This window comes from Copidosoma floridanum, unplaced genomic scaffold (assembly GCF_036245765.1).
Source record: "Copidosoma floridanum isolate Cflo_tuat_1 unplaced genomic scaffold, Cflo_Japanese_pri ptg000027l, whole genome shotgun sequence".
Taxonomy (NCBI): domain Eukaryota; kingdom Metazoa; phylum Arthropoda; class Insecta; order Hymenoptera; family Encyrtidae; genus Copidosoma; species Copidosoma floridanum.
The window spans coordinates 68,811-87,118 of NW_028321904.1; the positions used below are offsets into that span (position 1 = coordinate 68,811).

Genomic DNA, 18,308 nt, shown 5'->3' on the forward strand with positions numbered 1-18,308 from the left:
ACACGCTTTCAGGATTTATTTATTTAAATTACTGTTTAATGTAAATGTTTGTAAGGTCGCTGAATCTGAATCTGAGGTCAGTTTTGTTCAATCACATCTAGGTTCAGCCATAACCTCAAAATACACGCTTAATATTGCTGTAATCGTTAAAACTGTTCCATCCATATGACCCTAAAATCTTATAACCCTATAATACAGTAACTCAATAACCCCTCATCAAATAATTACATAACTCCATTGTCACATAACAACATAACCCTATAACCCTGTACCAATATAAACCTTAAACCCGATGACAAAAATTTTGGCGTATGGGCCCATAAATGTGTACTGTAAGTTTTTAGGGTCACTGAATCCGAATACGAGGTCGGTTTCATTCCAGCACATATGGATTTGGTCATAGCCCAAAAAGTACTCTTAAAGTTGTCGTAGTAGTTAAAACCACGAAACGTCATGTTTCTATCATACAATGATCTAATTGTTGTACATTACGTTAAATTACGTTAAATTACGGTACGTATATGAGGTGTTTTACGCCAACTCTCAAAGCACGTTGCGTGACTGCAAAATGAGCATACTTTTTAGCTCGCTACTATGCTATTAAATTATTTCTTTACAAATACTTCAAACGCTTTTTCGATGTATTTTTTTTCTCACGTTTTAGGGGCAGTAATCAACTTTTCGAAAAAATGTTAACATAACCTCCAAAATTACAAAAAAAAAAAGCGCAACACCTCAAAAACTCCGTTTTTAATTTTTTAAAGTAGTTTAGATCGAAAGTACTGGTCTTTTTACGTCGATGTAGCGATTTTGGATAGTATGTTTTTTTTTCTTTTGCAGAAATATATATATATATATATATATATATATATATATATATATATATATATATATGTATATATTAAAAAAAAAAAGTATCACGCGTTTGTCTAAGCTCCACGATTTGTAAAGGCTGCTCCGCGGTTCGATACAGCATACCTGTGCCTATAGGCAGCAAACACAGATATTGTCTGTTTTGTTCTTAAAGTATAAATAAGCTACCTTGGACCAAAAGTTAGAAGCAAAGTGCTTATAAGTTAAACAAATATACTTTGTTATTGTTTTATAGTAAGCTAATGGAGCTTTATACCCATATGCCCGGCACATGTTGTGATACTCTGATATGCTAAAAATATCCGTAACAAAAAAGTAATACAGGTTATTTTATCTTACTACTGTGCATTTCATGCTTAAGATAATTATGATCATTGTAAGTAACAGCAAACAGAAAAATTGATTAATATAGCTCGGATAATCTGTATTTCTACTACTGCAACATTGTAAGTTTGTAACTGTTGAAATAACAATTGTTTTTTCAATAGTAATTAATGAATGTAGTTTTATTTGTTTGATTATAATAGTCAGGATGATTATCAGTATCACTATAGGCATTTTCATTATAATTACTTGTTTTCAAAGCATTAACAAATAAATTTCTTTCTATAAGAATAAAAAAATATTTATGATACGATATTCTTAATAATGAATAAAAATAATGAAACTGTATATTTATAATTTATCAAAATACATTTTAAGTGTCGCATTCAAAAGTGTCCAAGCCAAGCTAAGGGAATTTTGTTTTTTTAACTGATCCAAAAAAAGCAGATTTTTTAAAATTGCTACACTGACGTAAAAAGAGCTGTTCTTTCGATCTAAACTACTTGAAAAAATATAAAAAAATAGAATTTTTGAGATACAGCGCTTTTTTTCTTTTATAATTTTGGAGGTTATATTGACGTTTTCTTAGAAAACTGATTAATGCATCTAAAAAGTAAGAAAAAATACATTGTAAGAATGTTTTAAGTAGTTGTAAAATAAGTATTTCAATAGCATAACAGTAAGCTAAAAAGTATGCTCATTTAGCGCTCACGCAACACGCTTGGAGAGTTAATGTAAAACGCCTTATAAACGAAACTCTCTATGAAAAGTCATTGATAATCGTATTCGACAGATTTACAGGGATATTTTCGGGTTCAATGTGGATAAGTCTGAAATTGGACGATGGGCCCCAAATATCATCTGTAACTTATGTCGCAAGATATTTGATAGATGGAGTCATCTTCAAGTTTAAATGACTGTTCTTACTGCTGCAATGTAATAAGAGAGTACAACTAAAAACAAAATTGTGTACGATAATGTTTCATCTGTCATACCTTCAGTATCTGCATACATAAATGACAAAATAAGTGATGATGCCATTGACATGTGATCATTCAAAATTAATGCTAATAACATCGATATCCACGTAGTAATAAATATGGAAGTTGAACTGGAATCTAACAATGTTGTTGAGATACGTAGTGATACGGAGAATGGTGCGTGTCTTAAGGAACTGCGATTAATATCGCAAGTTAGTGGAATGACCTAGTGAGGGATTTGGGATTATAATAGGATTGCTTAAAATATCCGTCATCCTTTCTAAAAAAGGGAAATCTACTCAAACCCAAAATTAAAAAATAAAAGTAACCTTTTACAGAAACAGAGAGATACAATTTCGACAACACTAAAGATGAAGAACACGCTTTTGCTTACTGTACAAATACACAGTGATTGGTGGATGAACTCGAGCCAAATTTTTTTTATCGAATTTAAGGATCATAGGATTATACTTTAAGAAAGTTATGAGGTTATACATTTATGTGACAACTATGTAGTTATTTAATTAAGGGGTAATCGAGTTACTGTACTGAAGGATTAAGATGTTTTAAAACCATACGGTTAGCAGTTAAAAAAAAAGCAAATCTGGAGACACATTTTAAGGTTATTACTGAACCCAGATATGCTGGGATAAAACTGACCCCAGATTCGGACTCAGCAACCTCCAAACATTTAGTACACATAGTAAGGCCTCCAGGTCAGAAATTTTTTTTTGTGTGGCTGTGTCATAAGTGTAAAATATTTCTCAGTAAGGGCCTTACATGAGTGCAATGAGACGTTTATAAATGTCTCGTCAAAACTTTCATATGAAATCATCTTACTAATATACAAAGCAAAGTCACAAAAATCGTTGTAATCGCTAACCGCGAAAACTACTCAACCGATATCGCGGAAATTTTGCATACTGATTCTTGACACTACCTATATGGTTTTTGTACAGTTATTTTGAAAAATAAGTCGCAATAGCAATAAATAAGCTCAAAGATTTTTAAAAGGACGCTAGCTTTTTGCTTGAAATCGCTAGGATTTGTTAGATGGCATTGAAGTAAAATCGAAGCTACTTGCAATAGAAGTAACTGGGTCTGGTGATGATATCCCTGAGCAAAATGTTAACCACTATAGTCATTCGACGGCAGTTCAAGAAGAGAGATGGAGACGTTCAGCCAGAACACAATCTGCTTCAATACTTCAATTTCTAATGTCTTTAAATTCTTTCAACCGATCTGTTTCTACAAGAGCACCTTTTGCTACAACAGCAAGACACGAATAATATCTGGGGAATAATTCAAAGGCAAGTTATTCTTCGACTAGTAGCGTGTCTCCCTCCACCACGATCTCCGTACGCAGAGACTCTAAGGGTAAGAGTCGAGCTATCCCAGCCGGCTCTCCATCATTGAGAGTAATAAGAAATGACTGAAAATATCACCCCAGGGCCATCATAAGTCTTAACGTTCTCTCTTGTCTCTATGCATTACTTAAACTTTGACAAGAAAGCTTGACTCAAATCTAATACTGGATGAAGCTATGAAGGAGGAATTAACTTGAGAAAACGGTATAGTCTTCGACAGGCTAGTGTCACAAACCAATCTTCCTACCTTGATTCACTAAAAGGACTGAGCTCTGCAAAAAAAAGCACCTTGGACACTAACATCATCGACGCAATACCAGGAGACGTTAGGAAATAACACTACAACTGGCTGCATCGCTCCAGAACGCTGTGATTTTTCTCGCGACTAGCTGTCAGCCCAAAGACCTTATTTGCTCTTACTTGCACTATACTTTCTGCTTAAATCGTTGACTTGGTGTTGTGGTGTTATGTTTCACCGAATGGTATATATGGAGTGGTGTTAGTGTGTTACACGCCGAGCTGGCGGTTACCTACTGTTTGAATTTATATCTTATCTAATGCAATAGTAGCATATTTTATTCGTCTCTTTATCTCGCGTCCTTGTAAAGGTCTTTGTCGTACGTTGTCTATTTAATTTTTCGTTGGTATAAAATTTATTCATCAAAGTAAAAATGATGTTTCTATCAACTAAAATCTTGAATCTTGAAATATTTGAATTAAGAGAATAAATTTAATTAACAACCAAGTTATTAATTAGTTATGACGTCTTATCTAATTATTCAATAAATTATGTAAAGGTGGAAATAATCGATTTATTCAAATAATATGAATTATAAAGTTTCAGATTTGCACTTACAATGTTTTAACAATTTATAGTTTTCCTTAACTTAACTCACTTTTATGATCGTTGATAAGCCAATGTTTGCGCGCATGCAGTCGCAAGATCTTACAAGGTTGACCGCAACGAACGATTCTAATCAAAAGTACTTGTGGTGATGACGATAATTAGGCTGATGCTTTTAATGTCGGAATCCAAGTTGACGGTCCTTTCTTTCCTGTTTCTCTTTAATTTACTTTTTAGGCAAGTCTACCGTGGCCTGGTTTGCTCGAGCTTTACTTACGCAGCTTAGTCATCGAAATAAGTCTTACATTTGCTTGAAATGTACGCTTCTAACAGGCAGCTTCGTCACCGAACTAAGTCTTATGTTTATGTAACCTTATATTATGCAACTGTATATTATTTTTAAAAAATTGGCAGTGATTCCTTATAATTTATAAACGCAATTAATATGTATAATATTTAATTAATAAATAAGTTGTATCTAAAAGAACCTTAACATTAGATTTTTTTTTTAACTTTCATCGTATTAATCTCATTCATCTAGTTATAAATAAATTCACTGTACAAGAAAGTAAAATTGAAAAGAGGGTTTGGTTGTTTGATTACTAGGAGTTTCATTGAGTTCTTTCAAATATCGAATCGAGTCCAAAGTTTACCGCCATATGTATATTAAAATGTGATAAAAATGTAACAAGCGTTCTACTACGTATGACTCACGCAAGTTAAAAAACAATGTATCTCAAATTTGATCACGTATGTTAAAGCACACATGTACTATTCTAAAGCCACTCAAATGTGTGAGGTGACGCAAGACTACGCAAGTATCACTGCTAAGAAATGCTTGAGTATGCAAGCATGCGATGGCAATAAAAGCGCTCTAATACATGTGAGGATAATAATATGAGCTCCTGAGTGCATGCAAGGGGTAACATCAGGGTAAAACAAGCCTGAAAGTGGATGCATGGGAGGAAATGTGAGTGTACAAATAATAGTGCACGTAAAGACTGCCAAGTTTGCGAGATAACTCTAGAGTATGCAAGTGCAGTCGAAAGGAGTTGCTGGGTAAGTGAGCAAGTTCTAACCGCCCTAAAATACTATGGTATAGGCACATGTGAGAATCGCTGAGTAACGTCAAAAATTGTGATAACGGAGGAGAATGCGTGGCTCAAGACTGATCAAGATATTCTTATAAAGTCGAAACTCTTGACTCCCAAAAGTGATGATGAGTTAAAATAACTTAATCGTCGAAGAAACTCAAAGATTATGGAAGCTCTTAAAAAAAACTAGTATCCATTTTGTTTTTAGGGTATTTTCAAGCTCTCCGAGTCTGGAGGAGAATCTTACTTTAATAATTCTGATACTTATAACTGAATTAATATTTTAGTATTCACCTTATGCATTTGAGTATAATGTATAGAGGGACATTCATAAATTCATAAGTACTTTAACAGCGATGATTGGTGTGTACAGCAGCTTATCCTGAAGCCAAGCCGCCAAAAAATAATTTTTTAAGCAGTTTGTTTTTGAAGAACGCCTGTTACAAGATTATTTTAGTTTAGCCTATTTGGACCAAAGTTTTAGCAGCGCAGACTGCCACAGAGTGTGGTTTGGTGTCAATAAATAACTGCATAGCAATTGGCTATTTGTCGGTAAGTAGTCAACAGTATGGCGCTAGTGACCAAGAGGTGGCGTGCTAATGTTGTTGCGAAGTGCAAAATCATTGATAATTTATTGCTTTCATAGCATAAGACACTTTATCAGTGTAAAAATCTTAATTATATTATCAAACAAAACATATAACCATTTAACTAATATATTATTATTCACTTTGTATTAAATAACTGACAATTACTACAAGTCAACACGCTGCAAAAAAGTTAACCTTTGATAATTATGCAATTACAGCGACTAAAGACTTCCAAAACTATTAACTTATAAGAGAACTTGACACAATTTAAGTAAATTGTATGCAATAACAAAGGCACACGATACTAGGGAATCATTACATCACAAGTACTTAGTAGGCTTCTAGTCAGTAGAAACTTAGCAGGCACTTCGCAGGCACTTCCTGGTCGTAAGTCAGGTACTAAACTGGCACTTGATAGACATTTAGCTGTGACCTCATGGGTACTTGGTGAAACTTGGCTGGCACTTGGTGGATACTTAATAGGCATTTGGCAGGTGAGCTTGTCCACTGAAAGCGGGCTACCTTGCGCGCGCGAGGCTTTCTTCACTCGAGCACGCTGTGCTTGACTCGCTCGTAATGGTTAGGAGATAGCTGTAAAAATTATTAAAAAATACAAACCGATAGATTTTGATCTGCTCTTTCTAATGGTGCTATTCGTTTTCCCTCAAAAATTTGTTTTCGTTGAGAAAAATGAGTCAGAAGTTCAGGACGTTTCTCTGAAATTTGCCATGGTTTAAATAATAAAATTTGCAGGAATCGAAAGAGCAATGCTGAAATATCAACTCCACAAAATTCAGAGTGGGAGAGCAAAGAATGCGTGAATTACAAGCAAATAAAGACGTTGGAATAAGCAAGTCGCATGGTGGCGAGGCGTGCAGTTTGTTGTATTAACTATTCTATGATGAGCTTGTTTTAGAACATTAGCAAATGGTTTTTTTTTATGTAAAAAAATTTTTTACCAGAGAGAAAGCAAATGAATGAAATGAACAAATTTATTTGAAGTTAAAATAGTGTTGAGAGCGTATTTAATTTTAAAGTTTTATACATACCTAGTTATGCACAAGTTACTCTTAACAAGCGCTTTGTACAATATTTTTGGAAGTTTACAAAAAACTCTCATTTTTTGGTATTTTACAGAAAACATCGAACGACTGTGCACGTACAATAACATGAGATGTCTTGACAGCAGATTTTTTTTAAGAGTGCAAGTTATAAACAACATAACATAATAAACAAACTGTAAGAAGATGCCCTATCGACACCGTTGGTACGTTAGTAACAGTACGTCGCCGCGTGACGGCGCGGCGCAGGCGACAACTGCACGCCTCGCTGTCATACAACTTGCTCATTTCAACGTCCTCATTTGCTCGTAATTAACGCATTCTTTGCTCTCCTGCTCTGAAAATTTGTGGAGTTAATATTTTCGCATTGCTCTTTTGATTCTTGAAAACTTTTTTTTTCAAACCATGGCCAATTTCAGAGAAACGTCCTGATTTTCTTACTCATTGTTCTCAACGAAAAAAAATTTTTGAGAGAAAACGAATAGCACCATTAGAAAGAGCAGATCAAAATCTATTGGTCTGTATTTATTAATAATTTTTTCAGCTATCTCCTAACCTTTACGAGCGAGTTGAACACAGCGTGCTCGATCGAAAAAAGCCCCGCGCGCGAATGGTGGCCCGCTCTCAGTAGACAAGCCCAGGTACTGGGTTGGTAATTAGTGGGTACTTGACGATCACTTGTCAGCTACTGGGTGGGTACTCAGCAAGTACTTGATGGGAACTTGTCAGAGACTTGCCAAGTACGAGGCAGGTACTTGGTGGGTACTTGATAGTCTTTTGACGGGTACTTGATAGGACTTAATAAGCACGTGGTGGGTACTTTACAAGAGTCCACGGAAACTTGAGAGACTTAAGAAAATTATTGACGAGGACTTGTCAGGTACCTGGTAGACACTAGATGGAACTTGAAGTACTTGACTTGAGTACTCACTGGTGCTGCACTACTTACCGACAAATAGCTCGTTGTTGTGCAGTTGTTTAATCCCACTAAACCACACTGAAAACTTGTTCTTAATAGGCCCAAATCGAAAAATTTTGTAACTGGCGTTATTTTGAAACAAATTGTTAAAAAATTTATTGTTTGACAGATTTGAATTTGGGATACGTGTTTGTATATGTCAGTTACTGCTGTTAAAGTACTTACGAATGTCCCTGTATACACGAGGTAATAAAGAATCGTTGAATAATCATTTAAAGTATCTTGTTAACATTGGACAGGCTAGAAAGTTTCGCTTGGTTGCTTGCCATACATCTTTGAATTGTACAAAACCTTCGAAGGTACAGATACTTTCATCCAAGCGAAATATTCTAGACTCTTCACAGTAGCCATGTCATTCTTAAGTAAATGTAAATGATACTTCTATGTATAGGTCCAGGTGCTTTGTCTATGACGAAGTTCTGAACAGTTAACTGTTTTTTTGATTGTCAATAAAGCGATTTTAAGAAGTATTACATTAAAGAAATATCTAAGCCAATAATGATGCGTAACTAATAGAGTCTGGATTAATGGTTGAACTTAAGAGTAACTAATTTATTAACAGTTTACATCAATGTATTCAAATGTATTATTTTTCGTGATATTTCTTTAACCAATGTTTTGTAGTTTCTATGGCATCAATTCTTGTTTCATGTAATACATAACGTCATGTCTGTGCATTTCCATCTTAAAAACAATATTTATCAACTACGTAAGTCAACAGATTACCCATAATTCTTCAGTCACGAGTTTTCTGACACATAGGTAATAAATTTACTAGAGTGTGCTTAAAAATCGGTTTCACTATTAATTGGGGGCATCTTCCGCTTCTATTAATGTGTTAGCTGAAATCTCATCTTTTTTATGGAGCACTCCAGAAATGTCATACTTGACCTCGTGCACTATTATCTAGTATCGAACGTATTATTGCACTTGGACTTGAAAAGAATTATAATTATTGCTTATAGTGTTTAGACAAATTACTCGTCACTTAGTAATAAGGAAAAATGTATGCGTTTCTGAAACTTTGAACATTAACCTTAAAAATTATTTCTTAATTTCTGAAGTTCACATTATTACACTAAAACTTCTTTGTGAGACTCCTATTGGAGGTAGATATCGTTGAAAATGCAATTAATACTATTCATGTGAGGAGTTTTCTTGATGGAAATGATTTTCTAAAGTTTCTTTAGAGAAATTCAATTGTGTCAGTTTTTATTCCTTAGGAAATCTGAAAAACACTTTTATGCAGGATTCTCTTTTAGTAAATCAATTAAAATAATTTATACTTTTATTTCATTTTGAAATATTTTTATGTTTTTAATTATAGATTAATACCACAACATTGACTTGCTTTTGAATCATTCTTAACTCTGGCAAAAACCTAAGATCGTTTGTTTTATTTTCATTTTTTCAGTATGGTTTCAACATGGTAATTCAACATCGAGAGGCTATTAACTGTATTACCCTCAGCCTAATGCATAAAAGTCTGCGGTAAGTTGAATCTCGAAGCCACATAAAATGTTTATACACATTTATTAAATAAGTAATAAAAAAATTGAAATAAAACGGATATGGATTTATTTTTAATGCTTGAATCACTATAGAACAAAAGCTTTAGTACTTGAGCTGTTGGCAGCTATATGCTTGGTAAAGGGTGGCCATGAAATAATACTGTCGGCATTCGATAACTTCAAGGAGGTCTGCTCAGAGGGACATCGGTTTGAGATTCTCATGGAGTTCTTTACTCAATACGACAGTTTTTATATTGAGTTCATGGTTGCGTGTATGCAGTTCGTCAATATTGTCGTACATTCAGTTGATGATATGAATTTCAGAGTGTATCTGCAGTACGAGTTTACGAAGCTTGGTCTTGATGATTATTTGGAAAAGCTCAGGCTTACTCAAAGCGAGGATTTGCAGGTTACTAAAAAATCTTTTTTCTTAGTTTCATTTATTATAATCTATTATGATATTATAATGTGGTTTTTCCTATCTCAAGGCATTTTTCGAGACCTTTGGACGTTGACTGTGTCCTCGATAGGAAAACCAGGATTTGCTACATAAGCGCCATCCACCTGGAGCTACCTGACGGTAATGTGACCGCAAATTAGCCCTGGTGGCAATGGCGCTAATGTGACGAAAACTATCATTCATACCATCTCACTTCCGCTCACAGGCGGGAAAGTACTTTTTTGCTCTCTGGGTGCAAAGTACCTTTCTACCCTAGATTGCAAAATGATTAGTGGGTGAAAAGTATGCCCACAGGTATAAAGTACGATTTTGCACCCTCAGAAAGAAAAACGACGTAAATTATAATGTGCGAACTAAGAGAAAACACTGACAAACACGTGTTTAAGTCTCAATATGCTTTGACTTTTAGGTTCAAATTGCAGCTTACTTGGATAATGTCTTCGACGTTGCTGCCCTGATGGAAGATAGCGAAACAAAAACCGCTGCTCTAGAAAAAGTTGCTGAATTGGAAGACAAATTTAGCCATGTAAGCATTTTTTATTCAGTATATTTAAACTATAAACTAAACAGAAGCCCGAACATATGTCTTAATAAGTATGTTTGACTTAATAAGCACTATAAATAAATTGGAGACCTTTAACTCTAAATCAATTAACATTATTCTTTCTGCCAATGCGCTATTTCTCAAATAAATGTAACAATAAGCTATTACTAAATTTAAGTGAACAACATCTTTTCCTAATTAATTCAGAGTAAGAGCATTTACTGCCATTTTTGGTCAAGAATCCAGACCTTGTGAAATATAAGAAATTTCATTATATCAATTAGCTGTGTACATTGTACTAGTAGCATTGGTTTCCAAAGCAGTGCAAAGTTGCTTGATTACTAGAGTTATACTTCTATAGGCGCATTATGCACGAGAGTAAATCAACCATTTTAGAATTTTCTCTCTCCAACAATACGTCACGGAAGTGAATTACTACTCTCACTTCCAATCCAGGGGCTAAAAGAAAAATGATACAAGTGAAGTAAATTTTTCATTTGTGTTCCTAATTTTAGTTGAAAAAAAAGCTTTCACTGAGCTTGAAATCACGACCATTTGCATACGAGCTGAATACTATATCCACAAGCTCTGTTCCTTAAAACATGTCTTTTTCTTTTCTTAGAGTGTGGTCCAAAGTTAGTTTTAATTTAAATATTCCTACAGGGTTTATCATTGAATTTGTTTTTACATTCACTATTTATTACATACATTAATAAATTATTTACAGAATTTATTTTTTTTAAACTAAAAAAAATCGCTTTTCAATTTTTCTGTATATTAATACAAATTTGTTTTATTTTTTTTTAATTTTCTAATTGTATAATAAATAAATGAATTGTTTACACCATTTTTAAATTTTTTTTCCAAATTTTCTAAAGTAGTTTCTCATTTTTGCTTTCTTTAAGGTAATTTTTTTACTTAAGAACGTTTATGCAAAAAAATTGAAGGATTTCTGTGGATCATTTTTTCATGAATGCAATTTTACGTGCTTCCATAAGGCAACGTGTTTGCTTGATTTTTTTGAAATTAAACATGTAAAAATGGGTACAGTCAATTGTATTTTTAATCCTTTACTATGCATTTATTATCATTATGCTTGCAACGTATTTGATTGACAGTACGTTAAACATCTATTTTATGTAATTAAATGAACGTTTATTAATAAAAATAGTTTTTCATAAATTTATAGTCCTTCTTTTCAACATAGCGAAAAAGTTATTTTTAAGATATTATTTTTTTTAGTTTTTCATTTTAAATAACAAAATATTTATCAAAACCATACCTTATTACCGTTTATATGAATCCCAAAAATAATCGCATCATCTTTCATACATCACAGTGGTTCATTTAATATGTCTTATTGTAAAAGATACATTTATATTCATTTATTATCTGCCAGAAGAGTATAACTGTATATGTAGGTACCCAAGCTCTCACTGACCACAGGTACTTTAGTAAGATAAAGTAAAAATATAAGACTGTCACTACGCATAAGTGGCCTCTGTGTCCAAACCGCTCTCGCTAATCCAACTTTCATACAAAAAGCACAATTTATATGTTTCTCCGAAATTTTTTTTTTTCTAAGTGAAAACTTCTGAATGTGCGTTGGACGATTTTGGATCGGGAAAAAATCTTGGTTTCGGGTCAGATCGCTCTTATTTAAAAGCAAGGTAATCCCTGCAGAGAGTCGTGTGTGAGCACGAGAGAATGAAGTGTCGGCAAGAGGGGCGGAAGGAAAGGGGAAGCCCGCTCTGTATTGGCTGGCGGTAAAGAAGGAGAGAGTAGCTTGGTGGCGCGGTGGAGTGCGGTGGGGTATGGTAGTATGGGTATGCATATGGCCTAAGTACTGTCTCCTTGTCTAACGGCAGCCTATCGAGTCAGGTACTCAGATACCGAGCTACCTAGGTAAATTTTAACTATGTGTAATTACGTACTATACTGGTATATAGCTTTTTGCCATGTGTCAATGTGTTTACTGTAAACTGTATGCAATTTATGTCACTACAGTATTACTGTATAAGTGTATAGTGTATATCCAATAGTATCAGTTACCCATGCAAGTTCAACTGCATGTAGTTGCACACTTGCACGGCGATTTGTGGTGTATATACTTGACTAGTGAGTCACTATAAGCTGTATTACCGTGCACATACGTACACACATATATATATATTTGCAATTGACTGTCGTCACGTCGTCACTCTTCGTTATTAATTGATTTATGCCTAATAATATCTTACATTTTACTAAAATTATTTTAACTTATAAAGGTATAATTTAATATTTAATTGTCAGTTTAATTACCTTACTTTCTTCCTCAAACAAATTTATTAGAAGTGATTAACAATTATTCTAAAAATTATTTAATAGCCTTCTCAGAAAACTCAATTATTGAAAAAAAAAAAAAAAAATCGAAATAACATTTTTTTTACGTAAGTATGAAGGATTCCTGCTGGAAAATCAATTCGATTATTTACAAATTGCATGTCGAGGACTCCAAATGAATTCATTAAAAAATAATAATAAGCCTACATCGAAGAATACGCCAATGGACAACTAGCTACGCTACAGAGACTCAGCAGCACAAGCAGGAGAAGACAAAAAACGCAAAGAGGACTGCCTGCATACTTGCGTTTTTGAAAAAGTGCGAAGAATGTTGAGATGAGAAGCGAGAAAGAGAAGTGTGTGTATGAGTCCAGCAGCTACTATTTCCTCCGAGGACGATAGAAGTGGCCAGGACTAATAAAAGAGGGTAGAAAAAGGAAACCGTAGGATGAACGACCAGCTCAAGGACTTAAGACACCTTTACGCTGGGTTCGGACTCGCTGACGTTCAGCTAAGAAATAAGGCTAGAGAGAGAGAGCGAGAAAAGTGCAGTGACGTAGACGACATAAGGAAACCGTGAGGTACATGCTTGGGAGTACTGCCATTGATAGCGTTCGCACGTTCGTTATATGTTAGTGAAAACAGAGAGAAAAGACGAATAAATAACGTCGAGAGAAAGAGAGATTGGCTTCAATTAGTACGGGGAGATATAGTAGCATAGAGCAGAGAAAGAGAAAGATAAAGAGAGCAAGAGAGAGATAATTAAGAGAAAGAACGAGCAGAGTAGAGTAGACAGCGAGAAAATGTCAGTAGACTAGAGTAGCCTGGAATTATAGACATAGTATGAGCATACGTATGTTAGCGTGGAACTAGGACAAGCGAAGCTCCTTTTAGTCCAGGATTAATATAACGAAGCGAACGTGCTCTCATAGCTCATGTGATACGAGGTGGAATTGCTGCAGCACAATCAAAGTGATGGTGTGAAGCGTAATTTAGGGCACGGTATACAGCGTACAGAGATTCTATGTATTAGTATTAAGTGATCGAATGAAAGCATATTAACGGTATTCGCTGGTGTTAAGTTCTCTTTCATTTACATAACGTGACAATTTTTCTAAGCCTTGACACAAGGCTAACCTACCTCCACCTCGACCGTTGTTCGGATCCCAATACAAGGGACAAAGGTGACGTACGAGAGCGAGAGTTATCAACGCTGCATCGGCATCCACTTTATTTTCAGGTTTAGATAAAGTGTTATAAGACTGATGAAAACCAAAAATATCGCATGTATTTCTTGTGTTAAGTGTAGAAGCAAAGAGTAGCATCGATATAAGGATTGTAACGAAGTGAAAATCAAACCAAAATTATTTGTATAACTTTGCTTCATAAACGTTAGAGTTAAATAAACTGACCCGTACTAAATCATGACAATAGTATTACACAAAAGTGTACAAAATGTCCTCTCAGTTATGTTCGTAGAAAATTATAAATCACTTTTTATTATTAACTACCATTTGTCAGTAGTTATTGTGACACACTAGCCCGTCACAACAAACCTGTACTTCCTGGTGAGAGCTAAATAACAAGGTAAATAAATTTATTTTATTGATTTCTAGCATACAATTCATAGCATTAACAAAGGCATCAACATGCAAAGACGCAATATTGTACACAATATCACATATGAGATTTTTTGTCAAAGTCATCCGTTTTACAATATCATGTGCTATAGTTTTTTTTTCCATACTCGGCACATTGTTATAACTCAAATCACTTACAATATTATTTACGATGTTTGGTGTGAAGTAATCTATTTGTACTTTGTGCATACTACTACCTTTTTCAAAATAAAGTCTATAAATTCCTGTGCTACCGTAGGCATATAATCTGATATTTCGCTAAATTTGCGTAAATGACAGTTGACGCAATGTACAAAAAATTTGTGTAAATGGCCAAACGTTACTTTTTTGAGCATTCAACTTTGATGATACTTTTTTGCAGCTCTTTAGTCTTCACTTTGTCATCTTATTTCTTCAATTTCGATGGCTTTTTCCTTATAACTCATCGTCAACTTCAAGAACCAGTTAGACCCGTAAATCTTAATATTTTGCAAGTTATTGTCATCCGTCGTAAAGTATTTTTCAATGTCGAAGAAGACAAATTTTAACTTACTCCAACTAGAAAATGTGAAAGAAATTCTTTCGAAATTTACGCCCAACACATGGACAATACGTTCCCAATTGTTGTTCAACAATTTTTTGTATTTAACTCCAACGATTATCTTTTTTTACTAAATGATTTATTCAATCCAAAAGTTTGTAAATAATCTGAGGAAGCAATGATTCTTGATGCTGCTTTGAGGTTAACAAATTGAAAGTTTCTATCTCTAAGACTTTCTTTTTTAAAAGTTCCATTTGCTCCCCGCTGAAATGTATTAACTGTCAAATAATTGACCAAAAACTAAAAGCTGCTTTATGTTGAAGCACAAATGTATACTATTCATTATTCGAAAGAGTAAGAGTATTAAAGACGCTTAGACATTTAAGCTAGATTCAATTGCACCACCAGGCATTTTGGATGGTATTACTTGAAAAAAAAGTATAAAAATTTTGACTGTGACTTTTTTAAAAAACACTTAAAGATAGATTTGTTAGTATATATCAGTGCCCTCCGGTGAATTTGGAAATTCAAAGTGATCAGTGATCCGTTGGGGGCGAAATGTGAGAAAATAAATAAATACAAGTAAAGTGTTTTTAAATTTTCTTGCGTTGATTTATTGATGCGCAACGTTTCGCTGACAATATGCGTCAGCCTCATCAGGCGCAGGTACGCGAGAATTCGTAAGTTTGGTTGACTTACTCGTCACCTGTCAGTCGACAGCACGACAGGTGACGAGTAAGTCAACCAAACTTACGAATTCTCGCGTACCTGCGCCTGATGAGGCTGACGCATATTGTCAGCGAAACGTTGCGCATCAATAAATCAACGCAAAAAAATTTAAATACACTTTACTTGTATTTATTTATTTTCTCACATTTCGCCCCCAACGGATCACTGATCACTTTGAATTTCCAAACTTAAAGATAGACTTATAAAATTCTGACATTTTTTAGTTTCTTAGAATTTATATCAGTCAGTAGCTACATTTTTTAAAATGAAATGACTCAAAATAATAAGCACAGACGACACAGAATAAAATCTTAGAGTAAAATTCTTATCAACCACATTTAAGTACAATTACTTTATAAGCATTTTATTGGACATCTACTGATAACCGATACAAAGTTTCTATTTTTTTTTGTTACATCTTATCAAAATAAAACGTTTCGCGATTTCGTGATTTTTTTTTTCAAATCGTCGAAAAAATTTTCAAAAAATTTTCTGAAACCCAATCCATGACTTGTGTAAAACACAAACATTAAAACAAAACTTACCGCATACGTTTAAGGATAGGCTTTGTAGCTGTTCAACATTTTAACGCAGTTTTTCACTATTTTCTCGTAAGTGATTAATGTGATCCGGTATATACGGTTGTATACCATACCTATTAAAACAAAAGCCATTATCTTGTTTAGAATCATACATAGCTACCCACCGAATACGTGGCTTTGTATGATTGTCAGTGTTTCCGACAAGTGTTGTCAGTTTCGTTCACACCCGTGAAATCTAATCTGCTAGGAATACACCCACAGTATGCAAAAGAATTCGTGAGAGGTGATGCAGTATCTGCGGACTGTCCATGGTTGATTCCTGTTGTTTTTGACGATATCTTGTCAAAATTGTGTTTACAGAGCCAAGTCTTAAACTTACCAATAATATAAGAGGGACATCGATTTTTTCAGTAATCTATCTTCAATGCGTGATGGATGCAGTACTTATGTGCTGATAAGAAAAGACGGACAGTCAATCTTATATTCCAAATTTATTACTTCACACTTTGTAATTTTGTGCAAATCGTACCACTTTTTATAACCTCTGACGTACATTTTGCGTGTGTTTCTCTCAATTTCATTTAATATTTTAAAAATCTCTTTTAAAGATACTTCACCCTCAAAGAAATTAAGTTTATAATGATATCAGGACTACCAAATATTTTATCGTTGCCCCTTGTGAGTCAATTTTTTCAAGCGACAACGAGGTGTTGCTACCCTATATGCGCAAAAGTCATTGTTCAGAGCAACGATAGCCACATCTTTCGGCACCATTACGTCTTTTTTCACCTTGAAATACTGAATGTCAACCACAAGGTCCATTGCAATTAATGGATGGTTGATCGTACCAACAGAAACTAAACCGTGAGACGATTGTCGTGTCCGCGCAGTGAGTGAATTTTTTTTGAGAATTGAATGATTTTCATTGGCTGTAACTTAAGTTACATAGCCATTTCAATTGAAATGGAAGGTTTACATCGATATTGATTACATTTGTAATTACGTGTTCGGTTAAGAACAAGTGCCCTTCACTGTGCCAAAAGATTGAAGTCAAGCTTGTTCCTTATACTTCTGGCATTTCATTGAAGTATGTTCATGTTAATTATTTTAAGAAAGCCTAAAACAGTATAAAGTTTTGACTTGAGATAACAACTTATATAATATGTAATAAATATTATAAAATAAAAATAAGTGATTATATTTATATTATAAAATAATTTAGTTATCTTATAGTCTTTAGTATTTCCCTTCGAGTTCCTTTCTGAGTTTTCCTTGCACAACGTGGAGCCTGGAATCGACAGCTTTGCCCTTCTCAAGATCGGCTCCTTTGTTTTTAGTCTTCTTCTTATTCTGGTTAGAGTTGTCTTGTTGTGTGTTTACATTGTTGAGGCTGTTGTTGCAGCTGTTGGAGTTTGCGTTGGTGTCCAGATTTTTAGATTTAAGTAGCTGGCTAAGACCTTCCAGGGTGTCTGCCACATCCGTAGCGTCTTTCTCTTCGTTAAGGTCATCCGTGAAAATCTCATCTTCAGTGAAACTAGTCTGGGTGCCAGTTTTAATTGAGTGTCTGGATATGCTAGGGCAAATTTAATTTCTAGACGCAAAAGCGTTGAAAGCATTTAAATTTGTTAGTTTAGTAGTCTTGACCCACCTTGTTTAGATTAACAATGTTGGGTGTTGGCACTGTTTGTTTATTTTGGATGGATTGTTTCGTTGGAGCTGGTGGTTGATGATTTACCGCTGTTGACGAGTGAGGTGCTTTGTTGAGGTTAACTGCATTGCTGAAAGATTTATTGGGAACCACAGTACCGTAAATTTTAGCTAAAGCTTTTTCTTTTAATACTGGGAAGTCTACAGCAGTTCTGTGAAAGTTACCATAAGTTGCCTTAACCTTTGTTCTGGCTTCTCTATAGGGCAGGTTGTCATAG

The 18,308-nt window shown here is 34.3% G+C and overlaps 1 protein-coding gene across 1 annotated transcript in view; it reads left to right on the top strand.

The window, feature by feature from the left end:
• Positions 1-18,308, top strand: part of Frl (formin-like protein) — a 285,761-nt gene that overhangs the window by 31,067 nt on the left and 236,386 nt on the right. The window contains exons 5-7 of the mRNA XM_089595744.1: positions 9,527-9,603; positions 9,717-10,032; positions 10,493-10,609. Coding sequence (XP_089451870.1) covers positions 9,527-9,603; positions 9,717-10,032; positions 10,493-10,609 — 510 coding nt within the window. The remainder of the gene's footprint in view (positions 1-9,526; positions 9,604-9,716; positions 10,033-10,492; positions 10,610-18,308) is intronic.